Source organism: Chroicocephalus ridibundus, chromosome 1, assembly GCF_963924245.1.
Source record: "Chroicocephalus ridibundus chromosome 1, bChrRid1.1, whole genome shotgun sequence".
In the NCBI taxonomy this organism is placed as follows: Eukaryota; Metazoa; Chordata; class Aves; order Charadriiformes; family Laridae; genus Chroicocephalus; species Chroicocephalus ridibundus.
In genome coordinates this window covers 137,953,403-137,976,634 of record NC_086284.1, presented here as the reverse complement: position 1 = coordinate 137,976,634, position 23,232 = coordinate 137,953,403, and the positions used below count along the sequence as shown (strand labels likewise).

General features: G+C 43.2%; 1 protein-coding gene across 3 annotated transcripts in view; it reads right to left on the bottom strand.

Annotated features, from left to right (window-relative positions):
• The window catches only part of BORCS5 (BLOC-1 related complex subunit 5), a 78,966-nt gene extending 56,392 nt beyond the window's left edge, over positions 1-22,574 (bottom strand). For 2 of the 3 annotated variants that reach the window (XR_010073681.1, XM_063355516.1), the window contains exons 1-2: positions 22,339-22,572; positions 21,522-21,665 (exon numbers count right to left, since the gene is read on the bottom strand). Coding sequence is in view for 2 of the 3 variants with exons in the window: in XM_063355516.1 (XP_063211586.1) it covers positions 21,522-21,665; positions 22,339-22,396 (202 nt within the window). In the remaining variant the exon portion in view is untranslated. Of the gene's footprint in view, positions 1-6,189; positions 6,564-21,521; positions 21,666-22,338 lie in introns of those variants that run through there. The other variant, XM_063355525.1, reaches the window with a different exon arrangement.
• Positions 22,575-23,232: the final 658 nt, after the last annotated feature.

The window sequence follows — 23,232 nt, the reverse complement described above, 5'->3', positions numbered from 1 at the left end:
AATGTAAAGTGGGATAGCAATAGCTCTGAGCAAAATACCAACGTTTAATGAAATAGCACTAAAGTTCTCACCAGCAGAACTCTTGCCCCTCCCTTAAATTACACTGACACAGATTTAAACGGACAATAGAGTAGATGCTGCAGTGAGTTTGGGACTGGAGACATTAGTTTATTTTACCATTACACAGAGGGAGTGGGAATATACTTACAGAATAGCCGACACCAGTATGTTAAGGCATATTACAGCCAGGACTTTGGCACATATTCTTTCCCTTGTGCTCAAAAAGGGGATCCAGATCCATTTTCCATTGCATCCCACCCCATCCTACTTTTGTTTTTTTGCTGTGCTTGCTCCACCACAGCATGGCACAAGGCATGCAGGTAACTGTGGCTCAGGAGATGGCAATCTATCTGCTCTTCGACAGCTTTGCAGGGCACAGTCCCAGCACACCTGAAGAGTTGCTCCCGTCACAGATGCTCTTCAGAAACTGCCCTATTAATGAGGAGGATGAAGCAAGTTTGGGGAGGGAGGAAGGGGGCATTAAAAGTAAATATTATTGCTGAGTGAAAGCAGTCAAAGCACACCAATGAATACACACACTAGATTTGCTCAAGGAAAATGCCAGTTTGTCAGATGCTTTGGAGAAACTTGTCTATTTCATTACAAGTTCTGGGAAAAAGTTATCTAAGTGTTACACATGATCACATAGTCTTTAGTATTACACTGAGGTCCAAAGACTTCTTACCATATGTTTGAAAGAAAAGGGAAATCATTCTCATTTTTACTGTAATAAGCTATCCACAAGTACCAAGGATGCACTTGGTTTGTAGCCTGACATATTAAGCTAAATATAGAGACAGAATAACACCCTTCTGGGCACTGGTAAACATTGGGCTAAAGCCAATTCCCCATCCTCACCCCAATCCTACTGAGACACTGGCTCCACCTACACCTAATATAAAATGAGTAATAAAAATAGAATACACAACTTGCCTTTAAATCCAAGGAACAACCCAATAACTAGTCTTACACACCAAAAACATTAAGTTTACCATGACACACTTAATTTAGTACTTTATCTGTTAGTCTAGCCCCCTCAACCATCTCATGCCTCAGCATGGCCTCTACTTCTGAGAATTCGCCTAATAGAAAACCTCTTTATTTTTTTAAAATCGAGTAACATCAACCCAAATCTCTTCTATTTCATGCAAGGGTGCATTTGTGTCTCCATTTTGTAAAGGAAATATTTCAAGAGGGAAGTAACCGGTGTGGTGGGCCACAGGAGGAGAAAAGCACTTGAGAAGAGATCACATTTATTTTGTTCTTACATGCACAGGGACTTCAGTCAGAGACAGGAACCCACACACGCTGCAAATTTCATTTAAGGCATGGTAGTACAGACTAGAACCTGGGGAAATGACAGAGGAGAGAGAGATTTCTGTGGTTTTCAACTGCACAGTAAGATTTATTTCATTTTATTTTCTGATATTCAGGGCTTGAACAATACAATCTTATCTCAATTTCACTGTACCTTATTTTGATAAGCAAGAAAAATAAGCCTAGCAATCTGGGTAATAAAGAGGCAGTTTAGCACAGTATAGTCTGTGATCAACCTCTGAAAAAACTTCAGTAGGGTCAAAAACTAGAGGTAGTATAGATTTTGTTTTCCTGTTAAGCAAGCCTGTTGAGTTAAGATGATAAGGGCGGGGGGGGGGGCGGAATCAAAAGCATCAAAATAGTCGTCATCAAAACAGTTTTTAAACAAAAGGTTTGTGAACAGTCTTAGCATCTTTTATCTTTTGCAACCTCAGTTCCCCCAATGGCTGCTTTCCAAAGAACAAAAAATCAATTTTATTGCTTTTAGGGGGAAAAAGCCCCAAATCATTAGTTCAGCCTGTTTGGTTCACCCCTGCTTTTGGAAAAATCACTAAACCAAACAGGGAATCAAAGAGCGGAATACCAAATATTTGTATAGAAAGCCACAGAGGTGCAAGTCCACCAATCCAGCTGAGACAGCTGGACCTCCAGCTCCTGCCACCACGCCACCATCCACAGCCACTGCACAGCCACCCTCCCACCCTGCTCCACGCTTCCGACGGGTAAGCCAGTCAGCAAAGCAGAGAAGTGAATCCAGCCGGGGCACTTCATGGTAAACCCGAAAGCCTCAATAAATTCTGCGCACGGTATCTTCTACGCATCAAGTCCAGAACCTAATTTGGCCTTAAAACCACCAAGATAAGTGTCTCCTTTGTTCTGAAGTACCTAGACAGGACAGCTAGTTTGAATCAGCACAGTGCCAGATGTTTCCAGATGAAAATCTCTGTGATGGATTTATGGAGAATGACGTAGCAACTGCAGCCGTAAGCCTGTATGTTCCACTGTTACCCAACCGCATGAGGTTGCGGCTCCGCAACTGGTAAAGCTGATCTCAGCTGGCCTCGACGTGACCTCACTCCGCAACTCGTGGGATTTCTCCCCACGCCAGCCCCAGTGCCTGCCATGATGAGCCAATTCAAGCTGCTAGCCTGCCAGAAATGTTTTCCTTTTTTTATTTCCTAGATAATTCCTTGGTTATGCTGATTACCCTATTTTTCCTTCATCTTAAAATAGCGTTTAAAAGGAATAGATAGTAGAGATGAGTCCTCCATGACCACTGGTTAAACATCAATTGATTAGAGGTTGGAAAACAAACATCCTCAGTTTCTCCCCTTTTTCCAGAAGTATACCTGGTCTGTCAATATTTAACAATTTCTCCCTTTCTTTTGTCCTGTATGCACTACCCTTATCTTTCCCTGTTGTACATTGACCATGATGGCACACAGGAGCACGACCCAGTTTTAGCCAACTCACTCAACCAGTTTTCTGTATCTTTATTGAGAGATCAACCTTTTTCACATCAGTCCTACAGCCACAGTACAGTGCTTCTGTATCTAACTCACTCCTGTCAATTCAATGCATAGGAAGACTACTTTATTTTAATTTAGGTTTTCAATAGCTGATGCAATCAAAACTTTAACCCGTATCTTTGTAGATACTTTGCTCTGCAAGCTGCAGCAGCACCAAAGTAGACAAAATGCCACAGTGTTCTTTGCACAGGTAAGAGCTGACATGAAAAATAAATCTACTCTTCCCACATTTCTCCCATTGTCTGGCATGAAGGGCTAGATTGATTCTTCGCATTCTTCATCCAAATACAGATGCAAACACTGGCAACAGAAGTAATTGGATTCAGATACCAATAAAGACATTTGGCATTTAAAATAAAGAACAGGAAGTTTAAAACACCCCTACAGCCCAATCATCAGTTAATGTACGAGAGATCATTTCAAGAGGCCTTTTGGAAAAACATAATTCAGGCAAATAGCTTTAACCAGCGGGGCTTTTTTGTTTGGTTTTTCTGTTGTTTCATTGGTTTTTTAAATGCTTTTACAATTTTGGTCCAAATTTCTTAAGATGAGAAAACCCATGCCTTTCAGAAACAAAAATAGTGAGGGCAATGTATTTAAAAACTGATTTGGAGAAACTCAAGGACAACGTCACAGAAAACCTCTGCCTTCCAGGTTCAATAAACCCAAGGTCTCCCTCCTCCACTGCAAGAGTCAGGCATATTGGTATGTTTTAAAACACATGAATCATGTAAAGCAGACGTCCAGCATTTTTAAAAATTAGTCCAAACACGTTATTGAAAACTGCCGGTTCCTCAGCCTCTGCATTTTATGTCAGAAAAATTTGCCCATTTTCATCACGTCAAGTCTGTTAATTTTTGTTTCCTTCAGTACCTTTGACATCTGATACATTGACTTATTAACATGCTAGTCTTCATTAAACATTAAGTGCTATGACGTCCATTTTAGTACTGATCAAATTCCACATTTACTACAGTTGTAGTAATTACAACTTAGCGAATACAAGACCTAAGTTTATATCAAGTTCCTCACCCACCTCCAGAAGTTTCTAAACTTTTAGCAAACAGACTTTGAAATATTTCACATGCCCATTTCAACACACAGTTACAGCTGATGCCTTCACCTTCCCATTGGCAACACACCTCTTTGTATCTATAGAATTGTTACACACCGAACAGGACTGTGAGCGCCTTACTATTTCTTCCAAACTTAAAAAAAGCAATAGCAAAAAAAAAAATACTCAACACCTAGTTGGAACACAAATCTAGCTTAAGGTTTTAACTAGAGTTTGGAAGTAGTGGGGTCTATCATACAGATGGTATATTCACACAGATACCATAGAGCAGCAGACAATTTTTAAGAGGGAGACACCTAAAAGCCCTGTTGTTTGATGTAGCACAGCAACCGTTTACGAGGTCATAGGGAACAGCAATCTCTTTTACAGAAGAAGAAACACATTTTTGCACAAAACTTCGCTAATAATTCTCACCAGCTTTGTTTGTTCTCCACAAAGATGCCAGCAGGTGCTCCCAATATATAAGTATTAAAGACAGAACGTTTGACAACTAGGCAAGGACAGAGAGAAACATCACATTTATCTCCTAACACAGGACAGCAGGTAGGCAGCGTATCTACCTAATGCTGCTTCACTGGCAGCTAGGCATTACAAGAGACTGAAATAAATTAATATGACGTTTTATTTTCTCTGTTTGCTGGTCATCTGATAAGAAGCTTTAAGCATCACATAGTATCTGCACACAACTTGCCCAAGTCAGGATCACAGTTAGTTTAATTAGACTTACAGTGTGGAAAAATAAATAAATAAATAAATAAAAATCAACCAAACCAGCCATCTGGGCCCTTGAAATGATTACAACTTGAGACCAATTCAATATGAGAACCAAAGTCCAATCTTTTTCTCCTGGTGTCTTTATTAGGATATTAAGCAAGCAAATGCCAACTGCTTGCAGTGATACTTGCTCACAGGACACTGCATTTGTTACTGGGTTTTGTGTTTTACCAGTAAGATGTCAAAGACAACACGGGCAAAAACCCCATGGGTTTGCACTTTTTGTAACTTCTGTGTTGCCAGGTTGCAGCAAGAGGAGAAACCGCTCCCAGAATTGGAAGCCACAGCCCAATCCCCTTCCTTTCCAAAGCAGGGTCCCGTAGCACCTCATGTGCTAGGTTGGTGAATGTGAATCCACGCTGGCACCTCAAGTCTCCGGACCACCCTGTGTGGTCTGCAAAAAGCAGAGGTGCACTCCATTCCATTTTAAAGCTCCATTGGGCTCTTGGCTCCAAAGAGGACAAAGCTGTGCAAAATTTAGATTCATCTCTGATAAAAACAGCCACCGCACACCCATGCATCCAAGCACACTTCAGAGTTTGGGAATGGTTTCGGTTAACAAAAGGAATAATAAAAATTTATCCAAATGTTCAAGAAAATAAATGAAGTCTCTAATCTTAATGACTAATGTATGCTTCCTTACTACCTTCTCTACCACAGAATCTAATAAATCAGATGGATAACTAAGGAAACATAGAACAGTAGAGAATTTCAAACTATTGCAATGAAAGCAACTCAGCTACCACTCAAATTATCTCCAGATTTCTGGTAACACTAAAAAGTGGTGAAAAGACTCAACAACAGGAGGCAACAAAAACCAAAAGGTAAGTATTCTACTCTAAGTCACCCTGTTTGTACAAATGTATAAATGCAAACATGTACTTCCATTCCAATCATCTGCTTTTTGCTACTTCCATATCACAGAAAACGAAATTTAATCTCATCGGAGGTAAAGCAGCATGCGTTATTTAAGAAGAAGTTCCAATTCCACCGTCAGTTCTTCCACTTGCTATTAAAGATAAAAATTCTCTTTACTCAGATGAAATCAAGAGACCTAAGGATTAAAAGGAAAATCAAAATTTTCCTTTTAGGTTCAGGCTTTGTTTAGCTGACAGAAGTCCTCCCAAGAACTATTATGCTGAGGGATGAGAATTGATAACACCCTGACAAACCTTCTGCCCATCCTCCTTCTCAGCCAGCTGAACATGTCCGATCCATTCCTTGGAAAGAGAGATCAGTCAGCACGAAGAGTGTCACTGATGCTTTTCTGGCAGTTTTGTTTGTGGTTGGTATCATATTAAAAGAAATATTTTAAAACATAAGCAATTTTATTTAAAACTTGTGAAACATATCACCATGATAATATATGCTGCAACACTGATCTTTATGCTTCTTGGAGCATGTCACACAATGTTTTTGGGCTCACCCAGAAAAACTGAAAGTGAAGGGTTACTCACTGACACACAGCCAAATGAAAGTTATTATGTTTTTTGCAGTCTCTTCATCACTATGACTTACAATGCCCTGACCCATCAGAGGATCACACTTTCCAGGAAGCTCTCTGGAAACATCCCATTTACACTGCAACAACTGCAAGTGGTATATGCAGTGCGGCAGACTCCAGGTGAGCTTCCAATTAAGCACATGGGATATAGAGAAGGTGCAATATGCCAAGGTGCATTGACCAGGGTCAGTTGCAGAAGTGTCCTGTTCTTGAAGGACTGCCCACGCATCCAGGAAAAAATCCACCACAATAAGGACGTAACACAGTAAAGAAGAGACGATCGCTTGTCTGAGACAGGTAATATCTGAAAAAGAAAGGGATTCTTTGGAAGCGTTTTTCTTGGCACTCTGCTTCTGTTTTAACTTGAAACGTGGCTTCCCATCCCTTGTAGCTGGCACATGAGTTCAGAAAGAGTTTGCAGAAGCAACGGATTTTAAATAAGGAAACTCAGACTCCCGTAATTGTATACCTAAGTCCAAGTCCTGAAGGGGCATGTCTTGCCAGCAGTCTCACTTTGAACAACAGTGAGATCAGGGGGATGAGAACACACACAAGCAATTTTGCATGGTGTCTCACTGAAAACAAGTTTAGGCAAGCATTAAGGTTGCCTATATTAGCATTTTAATTTTTAAAAACTGGTTATATGCAAATAGGTTATAGCCTCAAGTTCCTGGTGAGCTGCCAACATGTCCCCAAGCACCAAAAGGCTTGGACAGCATATAGAGAAGGACATTACTCTCCAGTTGATGTCCAGATGTTTTGCTATACAACTCCCATTAATGCATTAATGAAAAGAAAGTCACATAAATCCCTTGCAAAGTCAAAGGATTTTTACTGTCATGATAGACTTGAGACAAGATATCTTAACAACATTTCCAAGGCAACAGAGATAAAGGTGCAAGACATTCACCTTCCACCCTCCCTCTTCTAAGAAATAACTTGGGAATTGGCAAAGCATTGGATTTTAAGCTGGATAGACATAACTGATCAATATAAAGATTCTCTCCAAACAAACGTGTTCATTTACATGAGATTAGCTGTACCCCCACACTAGGAAGGTGGGGTAAAAGTCTGGAATATTAGGCTATCGCTTAATGGATGCATAATTTCTTCCCCCTTCCCCCTTTCTCGTTTCTCTTCTCTTCCCTCACCCCCTAGCAAAAGGGTCTCAGTTTATACCATGTTGTGCACTCTGGCAGCAACACTCATTTGTAAGGCTGGTGATGAACTGGAAAGAAGATCTGACTGAGCTGAATATTTTTGGACTGGGGGTGGGGGGAAGGAGAGGATGTCGCAGTCATTTTCTAGATGCATCACTTCCCCAGTTCCATTCCTTACACTGGATGAGCATTTTTCCCAGCACAATGGGCCACTGGGGAAAAAACTATGCACCAGTATCTTAGGATGAGAACACCTCAGTCTTCAACATACCTATCATGAAAACAGCCTTGCCGAAAAAATACTATTGAACTCCATGTTACAGATGGTGTACTGAGGTGAAGATCAACAGCCATGGACAGGAGCCGAACCTCAAGTGCTTGTATCTGAATTACCATTGACCTATACTTTCATTTTCTTACCATACACGCTTAGAAAACCCCTAGTATCAACAACTGAAAATAAGCAGCACACAAGATTTTTATTTTTCAAGATCATAAAGACTTTCACCTGAAGATTTCTGCACCATCTCCTCCCCACAGACCTGGTACTGCTTCAGCCTGTAGTCACAGTTACGCACTGTGTGGCTCAGCTCACAGGTTCAGCTGGCCTCAAGCCCAGCTTGCCAGCAAGACCACCAAGACCTTGGTCACTTGGTAGAATGAATAAAACTAGAACACAAGTGTTCATGAAAAGAGCTTAAAGAGAAAGCAGTTTCCAACGCGCTGTTTCAGCAAGGTTTCCAGTCCTTTTCAAGCACATCTACGAGTCCTTCTGTATTCCAGTGACACCCTGTGGCAGTTACCTAGACTGCAGTCTTTTCAAGTCTCAATATTAACAAAGGACTACAGGGTAAAGAATCATAGAAGGTTGGAAGGGACCTTTAAAGATCATCTAGTTCCAACCCCCCTGCCATGGGCAGGGACACCTCCCACTAGACCAGGTTGCTCAAAGCCCCATCCAGCCTGGCCTTGAACACTTCCAGGGATGAGGCATCCACAGCTTCCCTGGGCAACCTGTGCCAGTGTCTCACCACCCTCGTAGCGAGCAGCAAATCGGAAAACAGAGAAAGGACATTGCAGCACTGAGTTGAAGGACTGCTGCTGCACCTGATTACTCCTGAGGCATGAAATGCACAGGTTTCTCTTGCACAGCAGAGTTACTTACTAGAGCCTGTGACGCCGTACCCTTGACTCCACAGCCACAGCTCAGCAGGCAGGTTCAAAGGCAGTACTCCACCCGCTGTTACACCTTTCCTTTGGGCACAATACATCATTGCCACGCTGATATAACATGGTGGAAAGAATCTAGTTTTACTGACTGAGCTTCACTGGTCTTTGACTGCAACAGCAAACTGCGCTTCATACTCTGACATTTCTGCCTGTGCAAGTTACACAAGTGACTTCTAAGGGACATCCCCACTGCTATCAATTAGAGGACTGCAGCCAGCGATGATAAAGTCCCAATTTTCCCTGCATTAGAAAAGACTCACCTACCATTTCTGGATTATAATTTCTGTATGCATCAGCTACTGAAAGGAAAAAAAAAAAATCACCACGCAAGTGAATGCAAACAGCAGCCTAGTATTTTTACTGTTTGCTCTTAACCTCATAAAAAATACCTTTTGTAACAGCATATGCACTTAGTTTTGCCCTTCAGCTCTTTACCAAATGAAAAAAACATACAGGATACAGCACCTCAAACCAGCTCAAAGTGGATCTCTAACACAAGAGTCAATCAGGCAGGAGATATCACACTGCATGACATTTTACATTTAATGAACACATCAAGGACAACCAGGGCATATCAAGTGTGTCTTCTCTGAAATTATGTGCCAGAATTACAGATAGTAAACATTTTGGAACTTGAGAGACGTAGACGTGTGCAACACAGGTGGAAGTACCCAGGGAACTCAACCACTCACACACACACACAAAAAAAAACCTCAAACAAAAATCTCCACAAGCATTCAAGACATCAGCCCACAAAAGGCATTCGCATCACTGCAAAAAAATCTTCAGAACTTCTTAATGTCTTATTCTCAAGTGTCTTACGATTGCTGGAAGTTAGACCTTCAACCATAAAAAAAAAATAATTATAATCTCCTCAGGTGTGCTAAAATCCTGCTAGAGAGTATGCCAAGGATGACCACAGTTTTGTGAAGACTGAGCAGCATCTCAGCAACACCTCTCTCATGCCAAAGGCGACCTGGGGCCCTTTAGCTCAGTACGTGTGGCCAAGGAATAACCAAGAGGAGGAGGTGGATAAATAAAAGGAGGAGAACTAGAGTGAAGGAAGTAGTGTGAATCCTGGTCTGCAATCGCCTCTTCTGAGCTACAAATGCTTTCTAGCTTGTAGTTATTTAATACAGAGCACAAACAGACAGATGAGCACAAAACCTCTAAGGATGTCCCCATCTTTTGAAGAGAGTTAGAAGAGGTTTAGCTAAAAGGTAAAATTACTGAACAGAAAGTTGGTTCTGTTTTACCTCAAACCAGGAGAAAAACCAAATCCCTTGTGGATCTAGCTTAAGGCAGTGGGAGGGTGGCAGGAGTGTAAAATCTAACAATCTTATTGGGCAACTTTCCAAACTGTCTCCAGAACATGTTTATTAGAGTTAAATTTCAAAAATCAACCTTAGCACTCTACCATACAAACTTAAACTGTACAGAAATGCACGCTATTTTGGGACAAAAACCTCTGCTCTGCTGGAACTGACAGGAGCTTTGCCTTCAACTTTGGCAAAGTCACAATTTCACCCTGAACACACCTTACTGAGACAAACCATTGCCTTACAGCATGTACCTCTGCTCCTGCCCCTTACCCTTGACTAATGTAGTCCCTTCACTGACCAGTACCTCAGGATGACATAGGCTTCCAAGTTCAGCTGTACAGCGCACTGGCAAAGCGGTGCTCATGCACAACTACAACAGGCAGCAATTCCACTTCCTACTAAAAATTACTACTAGTGATGTTATTACTATTGCAAATTGAAAAGCAATATCTCAGGATTCAGTAAATAATCTGCAATTGTGAATCTTCTGGTTTACGCATGCAAGGGTGCTGACAACTAAGCCAAGCATACCCTGACCACATGGAAAATAGAGGGAATATTACAGTATGTCAAACCTCACTGTTGAAGCCAAATGAACCACAAAACTCCTATTTTCCTTTTTTTTTTCCCCCCTCCAAGCTGCCCGAGAAAGGAATAGAGGCAGAACAAATTTGATTCTAAACTTCAAGGTTTTATAACAATGAGCTTGCTGACCTGTGCTTTATTGCTTGGTTGTCGGTCTCATCTTACACAATTATACAGAGAGAATATGGTTAAGCTAAGCTCCCACCACGCTGCCTTCATAACTAGGTTTAGGGCTTGAACAAACTTGTTTTTTCACTTCTACCTTAATAAACTTTTTATCTTTATGTAATTTCAGCAAGCCAAACTCTAAATTAGAAAAGAGGGGTATTACCTACGGATACGACTTTCTGGAATCTACTTTTTATTCTGTTAACAGTGTCTGTGCAGGGAAACAAAGACAAGAATAGAGCTTTTGAATGATGTGATGTTATAGAAAGTGAAGTTAACTGCAGACAGGCAGTAGATACACAAGTATCCACTCATTCTTTACCTTGCCCATGGTTACTTAACTGAATCAGCACCTATAGGGAAAAAAAAATAATATCAAGAACTAGGACTTAGGTCCTAGTGCTGTTTCAAATATGTAATTACCATTCATTCTTTCTTAATGAGAAACGTCTGCTTTCTCAGAGGAAAAGTCAAGTATTTTGTTTCAGAATCCACAGCCTTTTCCTGTGCATCTCTATCTGAACACGTCTATATTACTCATTGGCACAGTAACTAAAGACACTAAAATTTTCTGTCCACATGTAAGAGTTCCCCTCAGGAACTCAGTCACCACTCCAAGGTCCTATCCCTTCCCTGATCATCAGATGCTTCAGTCCCAGCATGACAGACATGTCCCAGACACAAAATTCTTGTTTCTCTATATCTGAGTGTCCAACATGTAACATAGCATTCCTATCTAATAAACACAAATACTTGGTGATAGTAATGGCTGGAAGAATACAGTGAAAGTGAAAGGAGCAGCAGGTATCAGAGTGGCCAATTAAAGAAAAGAGAACCAAATTAATGGCACCAGGAGGGAGCTTCCATTAGGTCCCTCTTACTTTCTCCAACCCCATCCAGCCTACAGAGGGAAAACTTACTTTACAGATTTCAGTCCACTGAATAACGCTGTTGCAATATCCCTATAGGAGCAGTCTTGGAGAGTAATCACTCCAAATATTTATCTCTATAAATACACGTATCCCACGTGTTTCTAACAGGAATGTTTCTTTGCACGCAGTTTTCATTGATATAAAACATCAGGTTCAACAGAGGGATATACATTAGAGAAAGATACCCACAGACACATCACATGGGGAAGGCAGGAAGAGAAATTTCACTGGCCCTTCAGTCATACACAACCAAGTCTAATGAGTTAACTTATGAGCAAGACAATAATGTTGAATAAAACTACACAGATACAAAGGAGAGAGGGGGAAGAAAAGAAATCTATCCAGATTTAGATGCCTGAAGTCCTTTGAGGACTCAAACAAAAAACAAAACAAAACAACCAAAAAAAATGATGCTCCATAAGTGCTTTCCCATCACACGCTAATCCTTGTCCTAGGAAGAGTTATTGGTGACACTCCAGTAGAGCACACTAGCCCCTACACCTTATCAGCCAGATGCATCTGATTTCCAATCTCCTCTTGACATAAAGAGATTACACCCTCTATAAACATTTGTAATTACACTACATATTTTGTATGTTATAAACAATAATTTTCATTTCACCTTAACCAGGTAATAGTGCTTTTAAGGTACACCGGCCAACATGCAGGTACTTCTCATAAAAGTGCGCAATATATCTACAAGCCAGGACATGGTTAACTCTTTACCACATGGTATTTTTCCTCAGCGCATCTTCTTATGTACCCAAAGGGTAGCTGCACCCCAAGAGCCACACTGGACAGCTCTGTCACAAGCTCTGTGAAGGTAAAGGAAGGAGAATCCGTGGGTGACTTGTGATGACCACCAAAGCTTATTTGCGTACAGGCAAGATGTTGGGGAAGAGCCATACATGCCTGAGGAGGTCCAGACAGGAGTCAAAACTATTAGGCTCAGCAGAAATTAGAGCTCAAGGGTACTCACACAGGGAAGAGGAGGCCAGGCTAACAGCCTAAGCAGATACACTCACACTCATGCTCTTTATCTGCCGGCACACATGCAGCGTGGAACAGGTTGCAAAGGGACAGGCGGAAAAGGTAGACAACTGAGTATACACAGTCCCTAATACTATCGCAACTGGTGTGGAGCATATTGTTTGGATAAGACCTAGTCACAGACTCTAATCCTCTCACACGTAAAATTGAGTTAGTCCAGGTCTCCAAATAGTTGAAAACCACTGAGGAATACATGGAAATAGGATATCACTATCATCTTCCTCTCCTCCAACTATCTTTTGAAAGGAAAGCTCCTTTCCTTGAACTGAGGCATCTCCTAGGTTCTGTTTTCAGGAGCTAGTTTTGAGTCATGAAACCAAAATGGAGAGACAGCTCTCTATAATACAGAATACTGGTCCACAAGCCTAAAAAAACCCCACAACCAACCAAAAGAAAAAAAAAAAACAAAAACAAAAAAACATGAGGCAGATGTGCACTCACTTTATCATTCCTGGTATTTCTTTCTGCTCAACATGCAGACTTCACAGACTTCATTGAGGGCACTAAGCATGCGGTCCACTGAACAAACTTGGATGCTGCAAATTCTGTTACAATCCTACACCCTCAGCAGTACTGTTAAGTGTTGCAATAAGCAGATCCTCCTTGTAAGGCACGCAGGCAGAATGATAAAGGATTGAAGTACCATAAGGTGTAGAGAATTATAGGAACATTCAGTAATGTGTACTATTAGTTAAATTCCCTAGACAATAAATGGAAGAAGTAGCACACAGTGAGGTAAGGGAAAGAAGAGAGGATTTAACTCAGTCACAGAAAATACTGAGGAGTAAGAGGTGACAAGATCTATTGCTTTAAAGGCAATAAACTCTAAACTTCCATCCTTCTTCTACATGCTATGCCAGAAAGACAAATACATTGATATTTTTCAGACAAGTAGTTTTCCTGACTGAAAAGTGACCTCATAAAAAAAGTTATAAAGGTATAAACAATCTTTTCAAGCTGCTTAATGCAAGCTTAGGTTTCGTGTGATTGGAGGACAACAGGAGATCGGCACAGCATCGGTACAGCACCACAAGTATCCACCCCTATTGTCTCTCAGAGCAGATTTCTCAGCACCTCCCTATGCTTCTCTGCTCAAGATGTGCACCAGCTATAACTAAAATACCATTGACAGGTTTTCACTTTAAACCACATTGAGACAAAAAGGACACTCCTTATGCTGGACCTGTCTTTCAAGACTCTTTCTGCTATGTAACTTCAGTTTTCTTACTACACTACGGCCAGGTAAATTATATGCTAGACTCTTCAGAGTAAAGGCCTTGTTTTTTCATTTGTGAAATACCTTTCCTGAGAAATAATGAAGCAAGGTAAATACGGATAATGGGCAGCATAGCAAGGAAAGAACTCACTGGGTTAGCCATATTCTATTCATTTACTTCTAATTCATACCTCATAGATCTTTGCTTAATGCTTAAAGATGTTAAGGACAGAAATGCCACAACCTTACTCAGTGACCTTTTCCCATGCTTTGCTCTTCTTACAAAAACAGCAGTAGTATTTGTAGGACAACAATACGGTTATATTGGGCTTGGGGATGCTAATGAGCTGCACACAATATCCTTCATGTGGCTACAAGCTTAAAAGATGCACACCATGTGTGTCTGACAGACAAAGGAATGGAGTGCACCACAAGTAACTTGCCGTAGGCCTGTAGAGAAGCCACCTCTCACCTACACGATATGCCTGGGAATGCAGGTGAGCCTGAACTAAGAGCCCCAGCAACCCTCACTAACTTTGCTTCACTCCTTGCTGGGGGGGATCAGGAGTTCCTCTGACAGAAGACATGCTGCATACGATGGCAAATGCAATCTGCAGTCTCAGCATATGACCCAGACCTGAACTGTTCATAAGCCACAGTCTCCAGTTACATATCAGCATGCTACCTAGCTCACAGAAACGATCCCTGCTCTCAAGGGAACTTGCACACAACAAACTAAAGACAAAATAAAACAAAAAGAACAGTATCATCACATTCTTGTGCAGCAGGCCAAGCAGGGATCAGCAACACCTTCGCCGATTAAATATCCAGCATTAAAATGATTTTTTTTTTTGTTTAATTAAGATTTCCTCCATAGATAACTCAGATCACAAAAGAGGGCTGCTGAATTATCTCTGAATAAGCCCATATTCAGTGAAATCACTGTATGCAGCACTTATATTCAGTACCTCTTATGCTTCTAAGAGATGCTACCATCACATCAGTAACTGCTTCCTCCAAATGAGGAGGAAAGGACAAGGAAGAGCAGCACAAAAGAATTACCAGTATTTACAAAAAAGTTTATTTTTTGCAAATAAAAGGTTACCAAAAGCTTATTTCAGGTTACTGCAGGTGTTGGTTTAGTTACAGGTTAACGGTAATGTACAAGACCCACCTAGAGGAAGGTCACAGTCCTACCTGCACTGCTACCTGGGGAGCAGCCCTGACAGACCACAGTGCAGGCCTTCAAACCAAAAGGCATCAAAAAGGCATCTGCAACCAGCTAAAGAGGAACCAGAGGGTGTCTGCCCAGCACACAGAACCGGTTCCAGTTTTCATTTCAGAAGGCTACCATCTGGGCATGAATGTGCCTTCCTATATTTTGAAAAAGACATTGTCCCAAAGACAATATAATCAGCAGCGGCAGAAAATAGTCCGCCACCTTGGAAAAACCCAAAACATTAAAGAAAGAGGAAATGAAGCACAACTGCAGCACGCAGCTAAGATGGAAGGCCCCATGTGCAGAAGTAGTTTCCAGCTAAATGCAGGCTCATAGCAAAGAGATGTGTTCAGGAGTTTTGGACCGACAATGCAGGCACATCCCAGGAGCAGTTTAATTACATTTCACCAGCAGCAGCTACTTCACAACCTATATCACAGGGTCCTCTGTATGAGACCATCACTAGACACAGAGAGAACAGGCAACACTTCAGCTAATTCTTTCAATGTCATTACCAACACACTATCAAGACGTAATGAAGTCACCAGCCTTGAGCCAATTTAATAGGCTGATGCTGAAAAGGGGATCTAATGTCCTGGGCTCCTCCTTCACCACAGCTCCTGTCAATTATCAGGCATCAACTCACTGACCTCTCCTGTAAGCCAGCTCCGCTCACTAGCCCAGCATGGAACTAACCAGTAAACGATGCATCTTCTATGTCTTCTACCAAAAAGGCCAACAAATACCAGAGCCAGAGCGACAGTGGGGACATGCCCACAAGGCCAAAAGCAACAAGGAGTAAATGCCCCTTTCAACAGGGGCAAGCTGACAGCCTGGTCATTCAATGAACTACTGTGCAGCAAGCACCAAATACAAGAAGAAACTGAAAGTCACTCTTACACAGTGTGAAGAACCGTTCTCCAAAACAAACATAAATTTTCTTCCCATATCTGCATGTTACTTGAATTTTTAACTTAGAACCAAACCAAATGGAATACAACTTGTAAGTTGTCATTTTCTATACGAGCCATGGGCTCCTGAAACACTGTGGCTTTCAGATGTTCCAGAAACATCTCAATAAAGCACAAAGACCATTTGCTAAGACGTTCCTTTTTCAAAAATCAGGTTAGAGTCCACAAGTCTGTCAACAGACACAAAACGCCCAGTAACATTAATGGGACTGATCACCGGATTTGTAAGTGACAAGAGACACCCTTCAAAATTAATAACTGATGGAGCTTGGCCAGCCGAAGCAGACAGTCACCGCCTTTCTGGCGGCTTTTGTCAGACAGTCAGGACATCTCAATGCCATCAGGGTGACCAGAAGAAAAATGAAACAAGATTGGAGAGCAAACTAATTGCAAAATCCCATAGGGATGGGAGGAGGCACAGCAATGTAAGGAAGCTTCTGCTGCTCACATAGTGCCATTGCAGTGAGACAGTAACCTGTTTCTTTTGCTTCTTCATGATGAAGATCTTTTATGAGTACAGAATTCTAGCCCTAAGTAGAAAGTTAATGAAAGTTTAAATCATTTTTCCTGCAAGAAGATATAGTCACAAATTATATTGACTTCCTTCAAAAAGACCCACAAGATTTACTTTGTCTTACAAAATCTAGAGCACGCCACTCACAAGACAGCTGCCCAAAACAGAGCCCCAAACACACACACACCAACCTCACCCATGTCCTGCTGCCTTTCTCAGAAATAATCAGTCAAGGAAAGTAAGAGTGTTAGTCTCAACCCATTTAAGTTTGATTGTTAATTTAACAGATACACCTCTCAGTTTTTGTTCCTATTATCAAGCTCCCAACATTTTGTTTGCCTTAGGTCTTGCTGACCTTGGCACAGAATAGGAATTATATTCTTAGCTGGATGACTAGTTCTCAAACAGTTTCTCCTATAGTACTAACACACACCAACAGGTCCTTTATATGCATCCGTCTTTTTTGTTTACCATAACGCTTCACTGCTACTGGAAAGACAGACCTCAATGTTTCTTGAGGCTTGAGAGAGATGCTGATGCCCTCTGGAAGAATGCAATGAGCATTCTGTTTTCACAACACAAACATAAAACCTAAACACTCTTTTCAAAAGTTTTGGAGAAGCTTTGTAACAATGTTTAATTCCTTACCCCACCCATCTTACTTTAATTACCAACAAAAACTGCAGAGAAAAAAACCCCAACAGAATATTCACCTTTGACTTTTCAACCCTGCCCACTGCTTCCTCAGTTAACTGTGGTCGTTAATCACTCTTAATTTAACCCTCTTGTTTTCAGGGTGAGCTACCTGTTAGTAAAGGTGCTTTAACTGCACTTTGTCAAGTGGATCCCGTCTCTTGCCAGCAGTCCTCAATCTTCAAAGAGGATCCCCTGGTCATAAAAGCATGATCCCTGGTCAGAGGTGATATTTCACAGATACGGTAAGAGCCTTTCTGAGAGAAATCCCACACTGTAGTAGCTTATTAACCTTCCATAATCATGACCACACAGAAAACTGCATTTTTAGGTTTTTTCCAAACACCTTCATAAGATGGGCTGCTTTGTTCATAAGCTACAAAAGTATCACCATTTTGAATTACTCAGAGAAGATGACTTTGATTTAATACACAGCTGGTGATGACTTCGTGCTATGAACAGACTGCAAGAACCAGGGACGCTGAACAGCCAGAAGCTTCATTTTCATGCAAATACCCTCAGGAGGCCACACAAAAGAAAGAACAGCACATCATTTTTTTTTTCTGTATTGCTTACAAAGAAGTCTCTACAGGGAATGCTTGTCAGGGAGACGAGAGAGATCGGAGACTTCCTCTGTTGCTCCCAGGAGTCTAGATTATAAACTGTCCTCCCCACTTAAAAAAAAAAAAAAAAAAAAAAAAAAAGGCTCGTTTCATCAAGAAGTGAAGTTCCCTGCTAGCATTTCTAATGGAAGGTGTTTACATTCAGGGAAAAAAATAATAATGCAAACACTCTAAATATACAGCAGTTTTAGAGAACAACAGTCAGGCACTTCACTCCCAAGTGTGCTCCTTAAGAGTAGTTTTTCTCTCAATTTGGCTGGGATTGGGATTTGATGTTTACAAATGGCAATACAACAGGCATCCACTGGAATGCTTTCCTAACCCATCATATGTGGGATGCTCTCCCCTTTCTGTCCACATGAATATAGCACCAGAGAAGATAGTCCCTGGCATTAAGAAAAAATACATTCCAGTCCTTGACTCACCATAGTAGGTGCTACACAACCACTTCAAGACAGTACCACCTACCCCACTGAATGGCTACGTCCAACAGATTCAAACACTGGAATCAGCAAATGCTTAAATGCTGACTTCTCAAACAGTGCTTATTATACATGTGCAGTAGCAACAGTACTTCAAAGAACGCAAACATTACTCAGAAGGACCCTACACAACCATAGCTGTAAATCTGAGGTGCAATTTTTGCTGCAGAAGTCAAGGAAAACCTAGTATGAAAGATGTAATGGACACAACACTGGCGTTTTCTTTCGTGCAAGGGTGTACAATGCTAAAGACCTCCAGCTTCACTGACCACAGCTCAACACAATATGGCTAGGAGAGACTAGTGCTTCAGCTCTTAAGCGCTTTTTCTCTCAATAACATGCAGTCTCTTCATGATCACGTACTTCCCCACTCCATCAATTTAACTATTAGGCTTCTTCTGAGACTTCAAAGCAAAACATAACCCTCCGGCTTAAGCAAAGTCAAGGGAAAAACTGAAAAGAATAACGAAGCTCACAAGGGCTACAAGTTCACGTCTTCATGTCTCCAAGCTGGTAGATCAGAAGACACAAGCTTTTAGGGTTAACTCCTAAAAGGTCTCTAATATCCTTCTACATCCATTCCAGGAACATGATCTTGCATGTGAAGAATACAGAGAAGAGACCAGTCCAGAATGGAACAACTTCTTGAGCCAGCCTGTGGCAGATCTGAGGCCTCTCAAGACTCAACTCACTCAACAGACTACACTGCTTTCTGTAGTGAACACAAGCATCACAGTCCTGTTGTTCAAGTAACAATAAGCATTTGAGGCTGAAAAAGCTGTTTGCAGAATTAAACATAATTAAGAATGCAATACCCCTGAGCAGTCACCAGATGTCACCACATCTCTAGAGACTGGGAGGGAAACTCTTAGCCAGCAAAGCGACAGAAATAGAAAAGATTTCTATCATACATGCACAGCTTCAGGTCCAAAGTAAGACCTGCAAAAGCAACTCGGTGACTAAGGCGACTTCCCATCATACAACTTAATGCATGCATGTTTAGGAGTTAAGGGACCTGGACTGGCTATCTAAGGCAGTGACTTCCAACCTTTCTATCTCAGCCACATGGCTACTGCTCTCTCTTATTTCTCGCTTCCTACCTCAAGCTCTGTATCATTGCTCCTCAACCACCCATATAGGAACACCACCTCTGGAAGCGATCACCAGTCCCACTTCCCAGGACTTCCACAGCTCTCATGCAACCCAGGTTTGCTCACCACAGTTCAAGGCTGGGTGGAACTGAAACTCCTTGTCATCGCACTCTTATACATACACAACAACCTCGGTACCAGATGTTAACGCAACTTCTAAATTTGGTCTCTCAGATTAAGAGTTCCTTATTTCCTTTGTGGATTTGGGTTCCAGCATTCACATTCCAGACTGTCACTGGTGAGATCCTAGCTCTGCCTTTTGTACAAGGCAGGACTCGGACAAAGCATGTTCTGCCTACAGGTAATGACCCAGCCTCCTGCTGACATGAACGCTGCGCCAACATCAGCAATCTTACAGTCCTTTCTAAAATGGTAGTGAAAGTGTCAGGAATAAATCAAATACAGATTTCTACATCACCCTCTGTAAAATTAAAAACAAAAAATAGTTGAAAAAATAAAAAGGTGTAACTAACACACACACTCTCTTTTCTTGGTCAAGAGGGACAGCAGTACCAGCCCCAAAAGTATTCATATTTGCTTTTCTCCTACTTAGTGGCATCCCCATCTTTCTGTCGCTTCTGCTAGAAACAGTAGTCACTGCTGCGCACATCTAGACCCCTACCCAGCAGTACCCAATAAAATGCCAAATATTTGGCCCATAGGGCTATCACAGTGTCCACAATTACTAGTCATGTTCCGGGGTCCTCATGCAGTAGACACACACCAAAAACAGAAGTAAAGAGTTCCTATCCAAAAAGTGATACTGTGATTTTACATTGCCCCTAGCACAAAGCTTCTACCATATCTCCCCAGCAGCCACGCATGAATCAATGACACTCAGACCAGTAATGCCTACACCTTCAGCTGTGCAAGACCATATAATTTCTTCCAGTAGCAGGGAGGGCTAAACATCCCAGCTCGTTCCTCTCTGTCACAGCAGGCCTAAAAGGCATGAGTAAGTGCTGCAGCCAATGTACACATGCACAGTAGGCCTTGAATTTAAAAAAAAAAAAAAAAAAAAAAAATTGGCTCACTGAGTGTCCACTACACAGCATATTCACACAAGTTTGCTGACCCACACCGTTCCAGGGAGGGGAGCCCAGAAGCAGGCTGCTTTTACCAAATCAATTCATGCAGGCTGCTCCAGGCAACTTCCTTCCTAAGGGACTTTCAGATACTAAGAACACTGCACAGTCTCCAGAAAAAAGAGGTAGCTAGAAGCCAGGCCACACAAAATGCATAAACTGGTTTTGGTAAACTGTAGGCTTGACAACTCCCGATTTAAATCTTCACTTCCCTTTGAACAGAATAGGAGGAAAAAAGAATGGGTGCAGGGGAAGAAAGAGAAAAAAATGGGACAAAAAGAAAAAAAGAAAGAAAGAGAGAGAGACACAGTGGGAATTTAAGAGGTCCACTGATATAAAGGGATGTTGTTAACACAGGACTTAAGGACCCACACAGTCCACCACCCCCTTCCCAAAACCAAGAACAAAACCTCCTCTAGGTTGGAAACCACAACAAGAAATCTTGGAGTCATAGCTATGTATGGATTCAGTTGCTTGAAGTCAAGAGAGTAACACAAAGATGTTTTTAAGAGCCTTGAGCAAAACTAGAGACTGCGGCCCATCTTATATTAGAATGTAACACAGCATCTCTCATCAACCAGTGGCACAAGGCAAGCTGATGTGCTTAGAGATGAACTGCCTCCACAGCAGATGGTTCCACTGCAGAGAACATTACCAGCACACCTCTAAACCACATCACCCACTGTTTAGAAGGCTGGGAATAATTATGACAGAACAAAAGAAAGTAAGGTTTAAAACAAGAGGGATAGTGAAAAATATGGTCAGAAATATGAACCTCATTAGGAACCTCAGGATACATAAAGCTCATTAGGTACCAAAAAAACCCCAAACCTTTAAAAACAGAGGAATAACAATTGCTACCTTTCAAAAGGGGCTGGAAAGTTGGAATTTCCTGCAGTTTTATGACATCTGGATCATTGCTGACATTCCGGGAGGACTGTGTTCCTGGGGCCACCACCACAATGTCATCCATTTTTGCTCGTTGCTTGGCTGGCGACGGAGATGCTGGAAGGATACAGGGGGAAAGGGAACGATCAAATTAATATGCAGATTCCACCAGAACTCAACCCTAAGTGAATGTTACCTTGTTTGACATAGCCCAGGTACATTTCCCTGCAATATACACACACGTTACCGAGATCGCTGAAGGACGCCACGCTCCCTTCTCATCCTCTCGTTGAGAATGCATTACATCCAGCAAAGCTTTTTCAAAAATCAGGTAGCAGCTGATTCTCCAACACCCGCACCACTGACAACCCCCCCTCCTTGTTCTCCCCCGGGCCCTGCACCCCGCTCCCTCCCTCCCGGGAGGCGGCAGACAGGCCCTCGCCGGGGCTCCGGGCTGCACCCACCCCGCCGGCCGGGCTGATGCCCCCCGGCCGCCCGAAGTGGGCCCGCCGCCCTCCCCGAGAAAGGGCCGGCGGCCGCTGCCTGGCAAAGGAAAACCGTTCCCTTCTCCACAGACGCCCGCCTCCGCCCCTCGCCTCCTCCGCTCCCGCCGCACCAGGCCCCTGCAGCGGGGCGCGGCGCCGCCACAGAACCGCCCCGCCTCGCCTCGCCTCGCCTCGCCTCCACAGGGGGACGGGGAACCCGCTGCCGGGACGCTCGCCCACCCTTCCTCCCTCTCGCTGCTCCCCTCCCTCCCTCCCTCCCGCCCCGCAACGCAGCGGGCACCGACCTGAGGCGCTGGGCTCGCCCAGGCGGCTACCGGCCTCCGCGCTCTGCTCCGCTCCCATGGCGATGGCGGCGGTGCCACCGGCCTCGGCCTTCACCTTCTTCGCCGCCTTCTTCTCCTCCTCCTCCTCCCCCCGCCGCCGCCGCCCGCTGCAGCGCCGGGGGGTAGCGCCGCCGCCCGCCGACGGGGCTTCCGCCTGCGCCGGCCGGCGGCTGCGCCCGGGTGGCCGGCAGGCCCCGCCCGGCGCCGTGCGGCAGGCGGGGTTCCGCTGTAGGGACGAGGCGACGGCGGCCGGGAGGCGGAGGGAAGCGAGGGGATGGCGGCTGCGAGGGCGGAGGCCTCGCCTCTCCACCCCTAGCCCGCAGGCGGCTGGGCCTGCGGCGGGCCCGCCTCCCGCCTCAGCTCTCTCTAAGCCGGAGTGGCTGGGGAAGCGCACGGGGGGAAATTTCGGGGCGGGGGGCAAAACAGCGCTAATCTGTTTTGTTTTTTTTTAATTATGGATGTTGGATTTTCTGTCCTCAGGCAAACCCGCTAAACCCCAAAGTGCTGGGTCTGCATCCCAGAGTGCCCGGTAAAGCCACCCTGGGGCTGGGCCGTGCTGTTCTCCCGTGGCTTCATCGGTCGGCTCGCAGACATGTCCCCTCACCCCCCAAAACTGCAGCCCCTTGTGGGAAACGGCCATTGCCAGCTGCCTTTACCCATGCGCCAAAAGAAGCCTGGGACAAAATTTGACAAGGCAACTCAGGTTAAGCCAAAAGAACAAATGAAAAGGAGAAGGAAACACGCTTTGAGATTTCAGACTTCTCATTTCCATATTTGACAGAACAAAGCCACACAGTTGTCTACGACAGAAGAATTGTCTATAAATACGGAACAGTGCTGGTGCGTGATAGCTTC